At 56.3% G+C, this 14,463-nt stretch overlaps 1 protein-coding gene across 3 annotated transcripts; it reads right to left on the reverse strand.

The window, feature by feature from the left end:
- Positions 1 to 1,142: 1,142 nt before the first annotated feature.
- PLA2G2F (phospholipase A2 group IIF) lies at positions 1,143 to 11,197 on the reverse strand. 3 transcript variants are annotated; one of them, XM_046661378.1, is made up of 6 exons: positions 10,969 to 11,007; positions 10,221 to 10,270; positions 9,506 to 9,713; positions 6,698 to 6,842; positions 5,663 to 5,772; positions 1,143 to 3,539 (listed from the first exon to the last, which is right to left on the reverse strand). In XM_046661378.1, the coding sequence occupies exons 3-6, from the start codon at positions 9,582 to 9,584 to the stop codon at positions 3,328 to 3,330; spliced, it is 546 nt and encodes a 181-aa protein (XP_046517334.1). In that variant the 5' UTR covers positions 9,585 to 9,713; positions 10,221 to 10,270; positions 10,969 to 11,007; the 3' UTR covers positions 1,143 to 3,327. The 3 variants fall into 3 exon arrangements, with proteins under 3 accessions (XP_046517334.1, XP_046517331.1, XP_046517332.1); XM_046661375.1 differs by lacking the exon at positions 9,506 to 9,713 and having other exon boundaries at positions 10,969 to 11,197; XM_046661376.1 differs by lacking the exons at positions 9,506 to 9,713; positions 10,221 to 10,270 and having other exon boundaries at positions 10,969 to 11,197.
- Between the last annotated feature and the right edge of the window lie 3,266 nt (positions 11,198 to 14,463).

A 14,463-nucleotide genomic window follows, 5' to 3' on the forward strand; every position in this document is an offset into this window, starting at 1 on the left:
TGTGACCCTTGCTCCTCCTCTCCACCTCCAGGGACCTCAATACACCATCCCAGCTCTACCCCCCCCCCCCCCCCCCCCGCCGTATCCTCTTAGGAACCTCCTCCAGGACTGTCATGGATGCACTGGGGCTTCATCCTCTGCGCTCCCCTGACACCACCTGGCACATGTGTCAAGGCTGTCAGTCCACATGGCTGCCTCCCCCCCTAGGCTGTGGGCTTCCCGCAGGCAGAGGCTGTGTCTGATTAGTGGCATCCACCCTGAAGCCCAGCACCATGCCTGGTCTATAGGAGACCATCGATAGAGGTCCGTTGAATGAATGAACTAATGGATGATCAATCATGTCCTAGGGTTTTCAAACTTTTAAACAATTTTAGCTGAAGAGTCTCTTTTCTTCTCACAGTAACTCAGGTGAAAGCTCCACATACAAGACAGGGACGGCAGGGCTGCTCCACTGAAGGCTGAGTTGAGGGAGGCAGGGTCCCATCTGCTCAGCCTCCCCTTCCCCGGAGATCTCCCCTGGATGTCTCCAGGGAAACTCATGGCTTGGGGAGCATCTGAAACAGCCGCTGTGCTCACTCTGCACATGGGGAAACTGAGGCCCATAACAGGGAATAGACTCGAGTCAGAGAAGGGTCCAGGACTGGGACCCAGGATCTGCTGGACTCCCAGTCGCTCCTCGCACTGCCCCCAGCTGCCCAAGTCATCATTATGAAGGTGTGAGGAGGGGCGGTTCAAAGTCCGATGCTGAGGATTCGGATCCCAGCCCCACCACACGTGACCTGTATGACTTTGAACAAGTTACTTTCCCTCTCTGGGCCTCAGGGGTTCGACAGCGAAGGGCGGGGTGGAGGGAGAGCATTGTGGTGATTGACGCCTGACAAACATTCAGCCTAGCAGTTGTTATCATTGTCTGACTGCTGGACCACAGTGACTGTAGCCTCAGTGCCACTTTCCAACCTTCCCAACATTTGCCTCTGCTGGAGCAGGGCCACTTCGCTCAGGCCAGGGACAAGAGGGGACAGGCCATGCTGGGTGTCAGCCAACCTGCTTTCCCCGGAGCTGGGACCCAAGAGGGAGTCACTGCAGCCTCCCCTGATGCTGGGCCACTGAGTGCATGCCAAGGAGGACCCAGCAGTGGGGAGTTGAAGCAGGAGGCCTTTATTCGTTTGCGGAGGGGGTGCCGAGTCCTGTGGAGAATCTCTGGGGGTTGCAGCATCCGGGAGGGTCTGAGGTGAGATCCAGGCCAGCAGGACTCCTTAGCAGCAGAGTCTCATCCCGACACACTGGCCAGACTCCCAGGAGATGAGGATGTGTGCACGTGCGGAGGGGCACAGCAGAAATCGGGCTCCCACAGGTGAGGGGCCGAGGCCTCCGCAGTCCTTGCTCCGGGGGGATGCCTGGTGCATGGTGCTGGCTCCACGCTTGCTTGGTGGGGGCTTTGCTCAGTGATGATGGGCCAGCCCAGAATGGCGAAAAGAAGGTAGTTTGTTAACTGGGCTCCTGAGAGGGTAGAAGAAGAAGATCTCAGTGACTGGACAGGTCAGGTCAGGGCACATAGAGGACCCAGCCATCCCACCATGGCCGGCCGGCAGGAGGTGAGCGGTGGAAGGGCTTCCTCCCACACACTGACAGCTGACGTCAGCCAGCAGCCTCACCCTCAGTACCCAAAGCCCGTGTTCTGTTTCCGTCCAGTCCTGCCATCTTTTTCGTAGAAGTTCTCTCCCCACCCCCACTCCTCTCCCTGCCTCCGTCCTTCTTGGCTGCCCCTCCCCCAGTGACAGTGGTCTACGGGGCACCGGCGGGGTGGGCTGAGCTTCCTGGTGGCTGTTCATGGAGTCCAGGAGGGTCGCAGCGCTGTGTCAGTAGGTCCTCAAGGTTGACACCAGATGAAGGCAGAAGGCGGGGGTGAGGCAGGCACACTGGCTACTTGGAGGCCACAGACCCTGAGGTCAAGAGATGAGGCGAGAGGGACGGGGGAGGCGCACCTGGAGAAACAAGTGCTGGGCAGAGACAAGAAAGCTGGCCCACTGAGGCCTGTCCTCCTCCACCCCTGGCCACAATCCCAGGGGTCCCTGCCCCCCAAATCTCCTCTACCCCGCTTCCCCTGCCAAGACCACTCTGGTCTGGATGTCCGACCCTCACCTCGTCTCACCTCTCTCCCACCTTCTCCTCTCCCTTCCCTCTTTGCATCTTGCTCCCTCCCTCCTGCCTTCCTGAATCATCCATGCAGCCTCCTGCCTGGACCCCGTCTCTTTGCTTTGGTTTGCTTCCCTCTTCACGGAGGAGGGTCCCAGCCCTCAGCCTCCTTCCTGTCGAGAGGGCTTCTGATGCTGGGTTGCAGCCTCGCCTCTCCCTGCCCAGGGAGAGCAGAGTCTGGGGTCTTCCCACCCACTGGCCCAGCAGCTGCATGAGAAGTGCATGGGGAGGGGCCTGGGCCTTGCCCTCTCCCATGTTTGTCAGGGACCCGGGAATCCTAGGGTTGGGGTGCCCCTCGGAGCAGTGCAATGTTGCAGGGCCAGGATGTGACTCTTATGTGAGAGGGTCAGTGGGGGAGGCAGAGGAAGACCTGTGAGTGTGGGGGGCATTGCGAGTGTGCCCCATCTTGGTCCCTGTGCACCGACAGGTGCACATGTGGGTTCCGTCAGTGCCAGGAGCCTGCTCTGAGATAACCGGGATAACTGAGGCCAGACTGCAGAGCTGGGTCACTAAGCACTGTTGCTATCCTGTGGTTTCTGGACCTGGACTCCTGGGCCACCTTGACAAAGGCCAGGATAGGCCACCTGCTGTCTAATGGGGCTCAAAAGAGCCACAAAGCCCCCAAAGCAGGGATCATCCTGACTCATCCTGCAGGAGCAGCCAAGGGGCCCCCAGAACCCAGGCCTCGTGACCAGCAGTCTGTGTGCCTGGGAACCTGGTCCTCAGACACACCAAGCTCTGGGCCTATGCTGGCCGCTCAGGGTCTGGGTCTCTAAGACACCAGGGCCCAACCTTGAAGCCCAAGCTGAGCAAGTCAAGCTAGGGCCAGCAACAGAAGCCCCCGGCCTCCTCTCTCTCAGGCCTCCCCTTCCACACTCAGGAGAGACCCGAACAAGCCACACGCTCCCTGCCAAGTCCAGGATGCAGCCACACCCAGTGCTGGGCTGAAGGAGCTAGGAGGCCACAGTCAGGGCCCAGGCCTTCCTGAGTCCTCTGGGGGCAGGTCTCGCTAGAGGGCAAGGTGAAGGCAGCCCGTGGGCTCCCCATCTGCCCTCAACTCCACCTGCTCCATCCCTCTGGTCTCCAGAGCCTGAACCTCCACCCCTCTTCTCCTTCAGACCCCAGAAGGCACTAGGGAGGTGCAGAGGGCTCCGGGGAGATATGTATGGATGCTGCCTCCTCCTGGGGCGGCTCGTAGATGCTGCAGTTGGGCGTGGGGCCATGGCAGTAGATGTTGAGGTAGTTGCGATGCTCCTCGTTGTACGTCTGGCTCTGGAGGCACAGAGCCAGGCTCTTGTCACACTCGCAAGTCTGCTTGTCACACTCTGTCTTGTTGAGCTCACCTATGGGGAGGGGAGCACATGGACCCTGAGGTTCCAGGGGCCCTTGGAATGTGGTCCTGGGGCCAGCAGCATCAGCAGGCCCACCCCAGACCTGCGGGGCTCAAAAGTTCTGGGCCGGGCCCAGGAGTCTTTGTCAGTAGCCCTCCAGGTGACTCTGGAGAATGTTAAAATTGGAGAACCACTGAAGTCCACCAGGACATTGTATAATTGGGGAAACTGAGGCCCAGAAAGGAGGATGGATTTATCTATGTCCCCCAGAACCACAGGCAGAGGTGGGACAGGAACTCAGGTGTCAGGAACGCCCCATCCCCGGGCCGGTTACTTTCTACCACCCCAGGCCTCCTCTCTTAAGTCACAAAATCACAGAACACCCACCCTGGAGGGAGTTCGTGGTGAGGATGAGTGAGAAAAGCACCTATAAAGAGCTTGGCTCGGTGCCTGCCATGAAGCAAATGCTTAATAACTAGCAACTGCCATTGCTGTTGCTGGTGGTATTATTATCAGCCTTCAGAAATCACCTACCCGATAGTTCTCATCCTTAGGTGCGCTTGGAATCAGCTGGAAGGCTTGTCTAGACTGAAACTGTGGACCGTACCCCTAGAGCTTCTGACTTGGCAGGTCTGGGCAGGGCCTGAGAATCTGCATTTCTAACGAGTTCCCACATGATGCTGGTGCTGTGGGTTCGGGGAACACCCTTTGAGAATCACCCACTAGCCCCATGGTTTGCAAACTTTTCAAACTTCCCATCAGCAGAATCCCTTCTCTTAAACGAAACTCCTTGCAGTAAGGCTAATATATCAAATAAAACAGAAAGAGAAGCCACTTAAACGATAGCATATGTTACAGAGCCCACTGGACCACTCAGGGACACCCCTTCCAATCTCGCAGCAGCTGACCCAATGCCCCAGAATCCCCAGAACCAGCATGAAAACCACTCTTGGGTTCATCCAGGGCCTGCTGGGGCGGGGGACAGATTTCTCTCCTTGAACTGCTTTCCTGGGGTGACACCCCCTCTCTCAAGCCAGTCCTTCACCCCACATTCGAGCAGCAGAATACGAAGACCACAGGGCCCTGGCTCCCAGGGAGCCCCAGGCGTGCCCAGTTCCCCACCAGACTCTTTCCCAGAGAACAGGAGAGTTTCTTTGCAAAGCTGGCATTGCTTGTTCGCTATCAGTGAGGGATGGACGACGTACAGAGAGACAAGGAGACAAAGGGAGCCCCGGGCCACCCATGGCAGCACGGAGAGACAGGGCAGGGACACCTGGGCTATTAGATTGGATGCCGCACCCCACAGCTGGGGGACGACCATGAAGAGCTCGTGGGAAAGGAGGGACCCCACCGGGCTGGGCTCCCATCCCTCCAATGCCCAGAGACCCTGCGTATCCTGGGGTGGGGCTACTGCCTGGTGGGGCCCCAATGACAGATGAAGAGGGGACAGATCTGCTCTGATCCACACCCCCTCAATGTACCCATGGGGAGACTGAGGCCAGGCGGGGAATGACCCTGCCCAGGGTTACAACATGAGGAGGTGCTGGCAGGACCCAGGTTGGAACCCAGGTCTCCTGACTCCCAGGTAAGCGGGTCACAAAGTCTCAGAGTCACCTGAGGATCTGGCTGAAAGCAGATTCCTGGGCCCACCCAGACCCGCTGAATCAGCATCGCTCCCCAAAGCTTAAGAATCTTGGGGACTGGAGAACCAAGGTACCAATTCAGTTTGCAGGACCAGAGCACATCACAGAGAAGTGCTAGAACCATGGCGAGGGTTGTTAGATGTAGCAGACAAATAAACAAAACAAGAGCCTGGTTCATTCAAATTTCAGAAAATGATGAATATTTTAGCATAAGTACGCCCCAAATTTTGCACCGCACATACTCATGCTAATTCTCCATTTTATACTAATGAGTTTTATGCTAACATTTTATTTTTAGTATAAGTATGTCCTGTGCAATATTTGGGATAGCCTTATGTGAAAACATTTTTTTGTTGTTCATCTGAAATTCAAATCGAACCGGGCATCCTGTATTTCATCTGGCAACCCTGCACACAGCCCCCAGCACAGGCTGGCAGGGCTGGCGGTCCACGACCTTCTCTTGGGACTGGATGGCGGCTGCGGGACACTCACTGCAGACAATCGTGGCGTTATTCTCGATGGCGTGCTCGTAGTGGTCCACATAGGGGTGGCAGCCCTGGTCAAAGAGCTTCTGGTAGCAGCAGTCATGGGCGTGGCAGCACCTGGGGGCGGGTAGAGGAGAGCAGACAGGTGTAGCCAGGCTGGCCCCTCTCCTACGGGCAGAGATACTGATCATCTGCTCCAGTTCCTCATGAGTCAGACCTTCAGACGAAGGCTCAAAGGGGGCCAGTTGCTTGCCCGAGGTCGCAGAGCCAGGCAGAGCTGGGCCTGTGCTCCAGGTTCTTGTCCACAATCCTGCCTCTTTGTCCTACGCCCAGGCTCCCAGCTTTATAAACTCTTGGATCCCTGGCCGCAGCTGCGGCGGGGGAGGTCAGGCAATGTGGTCCAGGTGGGAGGGAGGGTTAGGGTTAAGTCATCAGAGGAGACCAGCTATCTGCAGAGGTCATGCTTAGCTGTGCACGATGGCCAGAGAAGGATGAAGGTCTGGAGGGTTGAGTGGGGCTTGGGGGTGGGGGACAGGAAGCAAATGTGATGTAACTGTCCCCATCCCCTCCAGTGGAGGGAGGGCAATTAGTCAACATGCATTTATTAAGGCCCCAGTGATCTAGACGTGGTGCTGGCTTCTTTTGGGGAAGTAGGAGCAGAAGACAAGCCATGGCTTCTGGGAAGTCCCAGTCTGATGGAGGAAGCATGGTCCCCCCTCTAGAGCCTCCAGTCGGAGGGGGTGGGGATCACAGCCTTCACCTTCGTGGAGCATGAGCTGGGTGGCAGCTGCTCTCATATGTGTTTGGGAGCAGATCAAAGTTTCCTTCCCATGAGAATGGGAGTTCAAATGTCTCCAGGCCCAAGACCTTGGAGATGGACAACAGAAAGTGTCTACAGGCCAGGCTCCTGGTCACTAACTCATCGAACGAGCCCCATCCTCTGGGGAAAGGGCCCTCTCCTGCCTCCTAGAGATGGAGATCAGTCTGACCTTCGCGGCCCCCACCCGGTTCCCAACGTCAGCCCAGGTGCCCTGGAACCTACCAGTCCACCTCATCCATGGGCAGCCCGCGGCCCCCCAGCCCGCAGAAGCAGCCGTAGCCCACGAAGGACAGGATGGCGTTTCTCCCCGTGATGGCTTCCACCATGGATTTCAGGTTGAGCAGGCTGCTGTGGGCAGCGGGCAGGACTGCAAGAGAACAGGGGTGCTGTGAGCTCCCTGCCATCTCACTGACCGGCCCCCCACACCCCAGGGCCAGGGAAAGGGGGAGGGAGGCAGAGCAGGAGGAAGGAAGGAAGGAACCTACAAAGCACGGAGTATGGTGCATTACCCACATTCTCACATTAAGCCCTAGGGCCCTGAGAAAGGAATCGTAGTTACCATTTGGGGAGGGCTTCTCCTGGCCGGGCGCTGTCCTCAGCCGCTTCCTGCATTAACTCACTGAGCACTCACTGCAACCTACCAGGTGCCATTATCACCTCCATTTTACAGATGAGGAGATTGAGGCCCGGAGTAACTTGCTCAAGAACACATTGTCCAAAAGCCGTGGAGACAGAGCTTGGACCCGGGCAGAGAGAGCCCAAGAGCCCGGTAAACTGTAAGGAGCTTTGCAAAGGCCACGTGCTCTTCTGAACACAGGGGCTTGTTCTAGGCCCTTCCAGCTTGGCCTGGTCCCTCTGCCCCCATGGTGATTCAATGTCCCCATCACAGTCCTGGGGCTGGTGCATCTCAGGATTAATCTAGAGACAATAGGATGCTCTGGTCATTCAATGAAGACACACACACACCCCCACACACACACGAGCGTGCGTGCACACACGCCTCTCCCTTTGTCCCCGTCTCACAGGAAACAATAGTGTAACTGAGCTTCCCATACCAGCAGAATCAGCTTCCCGGTGCCTGGCAGGCCTGCCTCCCCTGCCTGCTCCCTGCCTCCTGGGCTGGCGGCCCGTGCTTCCCCCACATTGCCTCCTGGCTCACTGCTGAGTGAACACGGAGGCTGTGCTTAGATCCTTACCTGGGCGAGGCCTCCCCACACACAGGCAGGAGAGCCTCTCTCGCCCCATTTTACGGATGAGCAAACTAAGGCTCAGGAAGGTAAAGGTTTGCCCAGGTCATACAGCCTGGAAGTGGCAGAGCCCAGCCTTGAACCTGGCTTGCGTGCCCCAGGGCTGGGATGCTAACCGCCACGTGGTGCAGCTCCCTCCTGCCTCCCCCTCCCTGGGGCTCCACCAGCTGTGCACAGGGCTCAGTGCCCAGTTCAGCATCCTGGCCCCTACTCTCTCCACCTTCCCCACCCTCCTCCATGGCCCCAAAGAGGAAATGTACTGTGAGAGGGAGGAAACCAAGAATTTCAGGAACTGGCATCTGGGTAGAACCCCAAAGACCGCAGAGACTCACTTCTTGAGATGTGGTTGTCCAACATCTCTCTTGATGCGGAGCTCACCACCTCAACATGCCTTAGAGGGAAGAGCACAGACTTTGGAGTCAGACAGACCTGGGCCCATAACTAAAACTCCCGGGGGCTCTGTTTTCCCCTCTGTAAAATGGGAATAACAATCCTGACCGCCAGAGATCAGGCAGGCCAATGCCGGCTCAGCGTCTGGGCCAGATGCTCGCTCCCTCCACGGCGCCACCTCCTGGGGTTTGTGGAGACCCTGCGCCAGGGCTGCCTTCCCTGTCAGTGGGTTGACTTTGGGAATCCTGCTCCACTTGAGTTTTCCTGTCTGTTGGCTTAGGGATTTTCATCATTACAGAGAATAAGGAACAAACAAGAGAGGAAATGAGGCAGGAGTAGGGAGAAACGACAGATCAAAGAGGATGGTTGAGAGCCATCTAAATGTGTACGTTGGGTCCAGGGCAGGGAGAGAGGACCTGCGTCCAGGGGCCGGAGCGTCTTGAGCTGCACACAGAAGATGTGGCCTGATGGCTGTTGAAGGAGAAGGAGACAGGGGCCAAGGGGACCCTCCCGGGCACGTTGGCTCCTCTCCACCCTTTCCTCCTGCTCTGTGGGGCTCTTGTTGCTGCAGGAAAATGTACGTGCGAGCAGCTTGGGAGGCAGACAGAGCCGGGTTTGGCAGACCAACAGGTTTCTCCATCAGCACCCTAAGGCCGTGGGCCATTGCATAACCTCTGTGACCTCAGTTCCCAAGTCTGAGGACGGCCAGTAAATGACACTCCCCTGCAGGGCACCCCGGGGAGGGTGCCTGGAGGAGGGACCACCCCCGGTGAGGTCCTGGCCTCCTCGCTCCCCCAGCCTGAACCCTCCACCTCCGACCCCCCACCCACCTGCTAACTGTGCAGGTGTTACCCCCGAGGGGCAGCTTCAGCCCCCAGGGTCCCCCAGTGATCGGCTCCCAGGCTGCGAGAAGAAATTCATCCAGGCATACACAGGGTGGACACACATATGAGCACATGCGTGCACACACGCTCTTACACTCACACACGCACACAGACATAAACATACTCTCACCCACCTCACACTCTCCACACACTTGTACACATGTATGCACACACTCATCACAAACGCACACAGACACACACAGCACCCAGAGTGGAATCCGTGGCCTAAAGCTGAGGCCACGTCCGCACTCCCACTCCAAGCAACAGGAATGACATCTGCGTCTAGTCAGGCCGAAGGCTCTGTCCCCGCCAGTGGTTTGGGCTGAACTCAAGTGGTTATTCTGTAAATAACAGGCTACACTGCCTGAATTCAACCAACGCGTCTGGCCACATTTAACTTTCTTTTATTTCTGGACTTTCTTTCCTTCCCCCAAGCCCGGCCGTGCTCCGGTGATGTTTACCAGGCTCCGTGAAAAGTCAGTGAGGGGCTCGGTTCACCTTGCGCCCACCTGAGGCACCTGTTTTGGAACATCTGGATGTGGGCAGGGTCAGACTTGTGTCAGGAGCCTCAGCTTCCCGGATCCACATGCCCAGGAGCACCACGCCTGGGAAAGGAGTCCCCAGACCTGCTCCACCGTCTTCTTGTACACTCACACATAGTCACCGCTGCTACGCACACTGTCTGCAGGTATGTGCACCCCTAGGTTCAAACGCACCCTAGAGACATACACACGGCAGTTAACACACACTTAGACATCTTATTGACATGTTTACACAGAGACATCACCATATGCTCAGACACACCTGTTCACACATAGATACATGTGTGTATCCACACACAGACTCATTAGCTCCTGTCTACACAAACACACATATGCAAACATGCATTCCCATCTACGCAAACACCCAGGTTTGCTGTGGTGCCCAGACGCCCAGCGAATGGCACCACTTTATGAGGCTTGCTCAGCTCTGAGCCCTGCCCACCTGAGGCTCATAAAAGCCGGCTGCCCCTGGCGTGTTTACAGGTGGCTGGAGGAGTAAACAGCCCCGGAGAGAGGATGAAGCCTGACAAGGGGTTGAGCGGGGAAGTGGAGGCCCAGAGAGAGAAACGACAGGCCCGAGGTCTTGCCACCAGTCAGTGGAATGAGAACCTGGGCGCCCAAGGTCATGGGAGAAAGGCTGAGGGGGGAGAGGAGGTGGAATCTCCCCAGAGCCTTTACTCACCGCAGCCGGCCAGGAGGGCAATGGCGCAGAACTTCACAGCCAGGCTAGATCTGAGAGACGAGGAAACCCAAGTCCTGAATCAGTCCCTTCCACCTGCCTGCTGTTCTGGGCCTGCTGCTCCCTCCTGGGCCTCATTATAGGTGCCATCAATGCTGTCCCTTGATGCCTCGGGTCCTGCTCCCCTGCTGTCCCTCTCTGTGATTAGCACCTCCAGGAAGATCTGAGCACCTCCCGCCTGCCCGGCACCTCCGGGAGGAACACCCCCAGGATGGCAGAACCAGGAGCCACCAGGAGCCTCCTCCCCTCCCACCCTGAGCAGGAATCCCCTCCGTGCATCAGCGTCCAAGACAGGAAGTTCACTGTCTCACGGGGTTGGGCCACTGTCGCAGATGGGAACCAACCTCTCTTCCACATGTGTAGCAGGGAGTCACGTGACCCAATCTGGGGGCTAGGTCTTGCACCTGGAGCCAAGAGACCCGGTTCCCTGGGTTCTAATCCTGGCTCTGCTTCCAAAATGCTGTGTGACTGTGGATAGATCCCTTAGCCTTTTTGGGTCTCCAGTGCCCTCTGAGGGTTGACTAGATGATGCCTAAGGCCCTTCTAGAGCTAAAGCTGCAGTGACATATCTTAGCCATCGCTCAGAAACTCAGAGCTCTCCTTTCTGGAGAAAGGGATTCTGGGAGTCAGTTCCCCACCCCATCCCTGCACCACTCTATGGAGGTTCCGTCCCAGGATAGCAGGCACGTACCTGGAGGTTCTCGAAGGCGAAGAGGCCCTGAGACTTGGGCCCCTCCGCCCAGAGGGGTAGCTAACCAGCACCTTCTTCCTGAACCCTTTGGGGTTGGCCTGTGCCCCATCTGCCATGTTCTGGGTTCCTAGAGGCCAGCAACATAGGGCTCGCAAGGTCCGCAATCTGCTCCGAAGGCCCTGGGGAGCAGGCCCCAGCTCGCTGCCACGCACACTGGCAGAGTAGTGCCGGGGCGATGCCCCTGGGTAGGAGGCAGGTGACACACACCCTAAAAAAAGGAGGCTCCACCCCCTTCCTCCCACCACCACCACCCTGCCCACAGCGACCTGGTCCAGTCCTACCAGGGTGCCCTGGCCTGCAGGGAGTACGAGTTTAAGCACCTGACCAGGAGTTGACCGTTCCCCGGGCATCTGGAAGGAAATTGGCCCAAAGGCCTCTCTATTTCCATCTGAAAGGGGTGGTAAAGAAAAATTATTCAATGACACTTGCTGAAGCACAGTAATACAGTGATGCAGACTCTGTTCAAGGGGGGCCGTCGGATGTGTGTGGGGACCACTACAACGGGGTCTGGCAGTGGGAGAGAGAGATTGGGCTCATCTCCAAAGACAGCGAGGAAAAGTGGGGGTTCATAGCCAAGGAGCAGGTGAGGGGCAGTGGATAGAAAACTACCAAGAGAAAACATCGGTGGCAGAGGGGATTCTGGCTAAACCCACCCACCAGGATTCCTGCTGGTGGTGGGTCGGGGTGATCAGACAACACCTGCGGTGGGTGGCGAGTGAAGAACACCACCAGATGTTGAGGAGGATCCTGGCTGAGCTGACAGCAGGATTCTTGCTAAAATCAGACAATGCAGAGAGGAACCCAGAGTCCAAAAGTTGAGACCTAATTGAAAAAGAGATCGAGGAAGCCTGAGTAGAGTGTGGTCCAGGACAGAATCTTTGTCAGGGAGGCCCTCCGTGTGGATGTGCCGTGTCTGTAAGGCACCCCTCCACATCTGGAAGGGCTTTAATCCAGAATCTGCAGAGAACTCTCTGCCCACATCTGCAAGCATGCTGGTGCCCACATCTGGCTGAGACTGGAGGGGCCCGGGACCACTGTCCTGTGGCCCAACACCCCTCTGTTGGAGGGCTGTCCTAGGCATCCTGGGTGCTGAGCAGCATCCCTGGCCTCCTCCACTAGACCCCGCAGTAGCTCCCTCCCCATGCTTCTCTCTCCCCACACCTCTCCAAGTTGTGACAACTAAAAATGCCTCCAGACATCGCCCACATGTGCCCTGAGGTGCACAGTCACCTCTGGTTGAGAGCCTGGTGGCCTGGGAGTCAGTGCCTTTTGCCTCTTGTTGGCAGGTGGCATGTGTGTGGGAAAGACAGACAGGAGAGAAGCAGGGGGCGCTGGAGCCCCAGGGCCCCTGGAGGTTCACACTGTCGCGCTGGCAGGGACTCTGATCCCAGCACCCCTACTTCTTGGCTGTGAGATCCCGGCAGGATCATTCTCTTCCCTGGCCTCTGTGTCCTCCGCCGTAGCACGGATGGGACCAGGCCTCCTGAGTGAGGATTATGCTAACAGGTGGCAGGTGTCCTGTGGCATGGGGCTTGTGATGAGTAGGTGTTCAGATAAAGATCTGATAGTTGTCAAGCGTAAGCCCATTCTCCAGCCTTGAGGTGAATTGAGGTGGTGGGAAGGGGAACAAGGGAGGGGGAGAGAAGGTACTCTTGGAAATTAAAACTCCAAACAATCCCCCCCTTCACACTGGCCCTTCTCTCCTAATGTCCCCAACTTGCTGACAAGGACAGAAGAGACCCCCTGGGACTTCCCATCCTCCCTCTAGCTTTCCCAACTTCCTCTTCTGGCCCTGGCAAGACAGCCAGGTGGCCGATCCCACCGGTCATTCCCCCTTCTCCCAGGCCCCGTCCTTCCCCCGCCCAGCTTCCTCTCTCTGGAGCCAGGCCCTTCTCTTTCCCAGGAAGTTATCCTAGGAAACCACCCCCTGCGTGCAGTCACGCCCCTGCACGGAAGGCGTCAGTCTGCACTTGCTTGTACGGCCGCTCGTAGGTGACTGTACACATTTTGGTTTGTGGATCTTGACACTTCACTCAGACTGGGGCTCCCGGAGAACAGGGGACAGTAACTTCCTTCCAAAGCCCAGGGGTTCCCCATGGGACAGAGGTTGCACCTGCCTCGTCAGACTGGGAACTCCCTGAGGACTGAGAGTGATGGACGGGCAAGGCTGGGCTCTGCCTTCGCTTGTCTGCACAAAGCTTGGCTTCAGTCTTCACCTGAGTTTTTGCACACGCCTCTTAATGACCTCACTCACTCCAAAGGAGGAGAAACCAAGAAGTGGGGCCCAGTACAGCCCACACACTGCAGATACAGCCTCCAACGTGCAGGTAACCAGGAGTCACTTAGATCTACGCCAAGGAGGGCACGGCCGGAGCGCAGGACCCCTGAGAGCCCTTGAGAAGCCCTGTTGCCATGTTCTTATCTCGCATTCCCGCTGGCTGAGCTGGTTGGACCGGTCTGCAGAGAGGTAGATCCCTGAGGGGGGATGCGTTCTTCCCTCTCCCCACCCTCCCCCTACCAGGTACATGGTGCTCAATACCAGAAGTCAATAGTAAACTGGTCAACCCAGTAATTCCACTTCGGGAACGATAAACCGAGATGCAAACCTGAGTTGTTCCCAGAGACAGATGAAAAAGGATGCAGACTGTGGCATTCTTTACGTACTCCCCCAAATTAGCTAGGCAAATTATTAACCATCTATCCATAATCATGTTTTCAAAGCTTTAACAAAACCAAACCAAAAAAAGTCTGGATATTAAGGTGGGGGGGTAGTGAGGAGGTTGGTGTGCACACATGTAAATATTATGTGGAAGGATACACAGCCAAATATTAGTAACGGCTATTTTTAGACAGTAGGATAACTGGTAGTTTTATTTTCTTATTTGTAATTTTTTTGTTTTTAAATGAATGTAAGACAATATATTCAACAACGAAGATGGAATGGTCAATTTCCTTGAAAGATACAAACTCACTCAACTGGAAATAGCCCCTGCGTCTGTTAAAGAAGTGCGTAGTTTAAAACCTTCTCATAAATAAACTCCAGATAACTTCACTGGTGAATTTAACCAAATACTTAAGGAAGAAATAATACCAACTGTAACAGTTTGCTAGGGGGCTGCCGTAACAAAGGACGACGACCGGGTAGATTAAACAACAGAAATTTATTTTATCACAGTTCTAGGGGCTGAAAGTCCAAGATCAAGGGGTCGGCAGGTGCAGATTCATTCGGAGGCCTCTCTCCTTGGCTCTCAGGTGGCCCCTTCTCACTGTGTCCTGACATGGTCTTTCTCTGTACATGCACATCCCTTCTGTTTCTTCATGTGTCTAAATTTCCTCTTCTTATGAAGACCAGTCATATTGTATTAGAGACCATCCTAATGACCTCATCTGAACTTACTCACCTCTTTAAAACCTTGTCTCCAGCTGCAGTCACAT

Source organism: Equus quagga, chromosome 5 (genome assembly GCF_021613505.1).
Source record: "Equus quagga isolate Etosha38 chromosome 5, UCLA_HA_Equagga_1.0, whole genome shotgun sequence".
Taxonomy (NCBI): domain Eukaryota; kingdom Metazoa; phylum Chordata; class Mammalia; order Perissodactyla; family Equidae; genus Equus; species Equus quagga.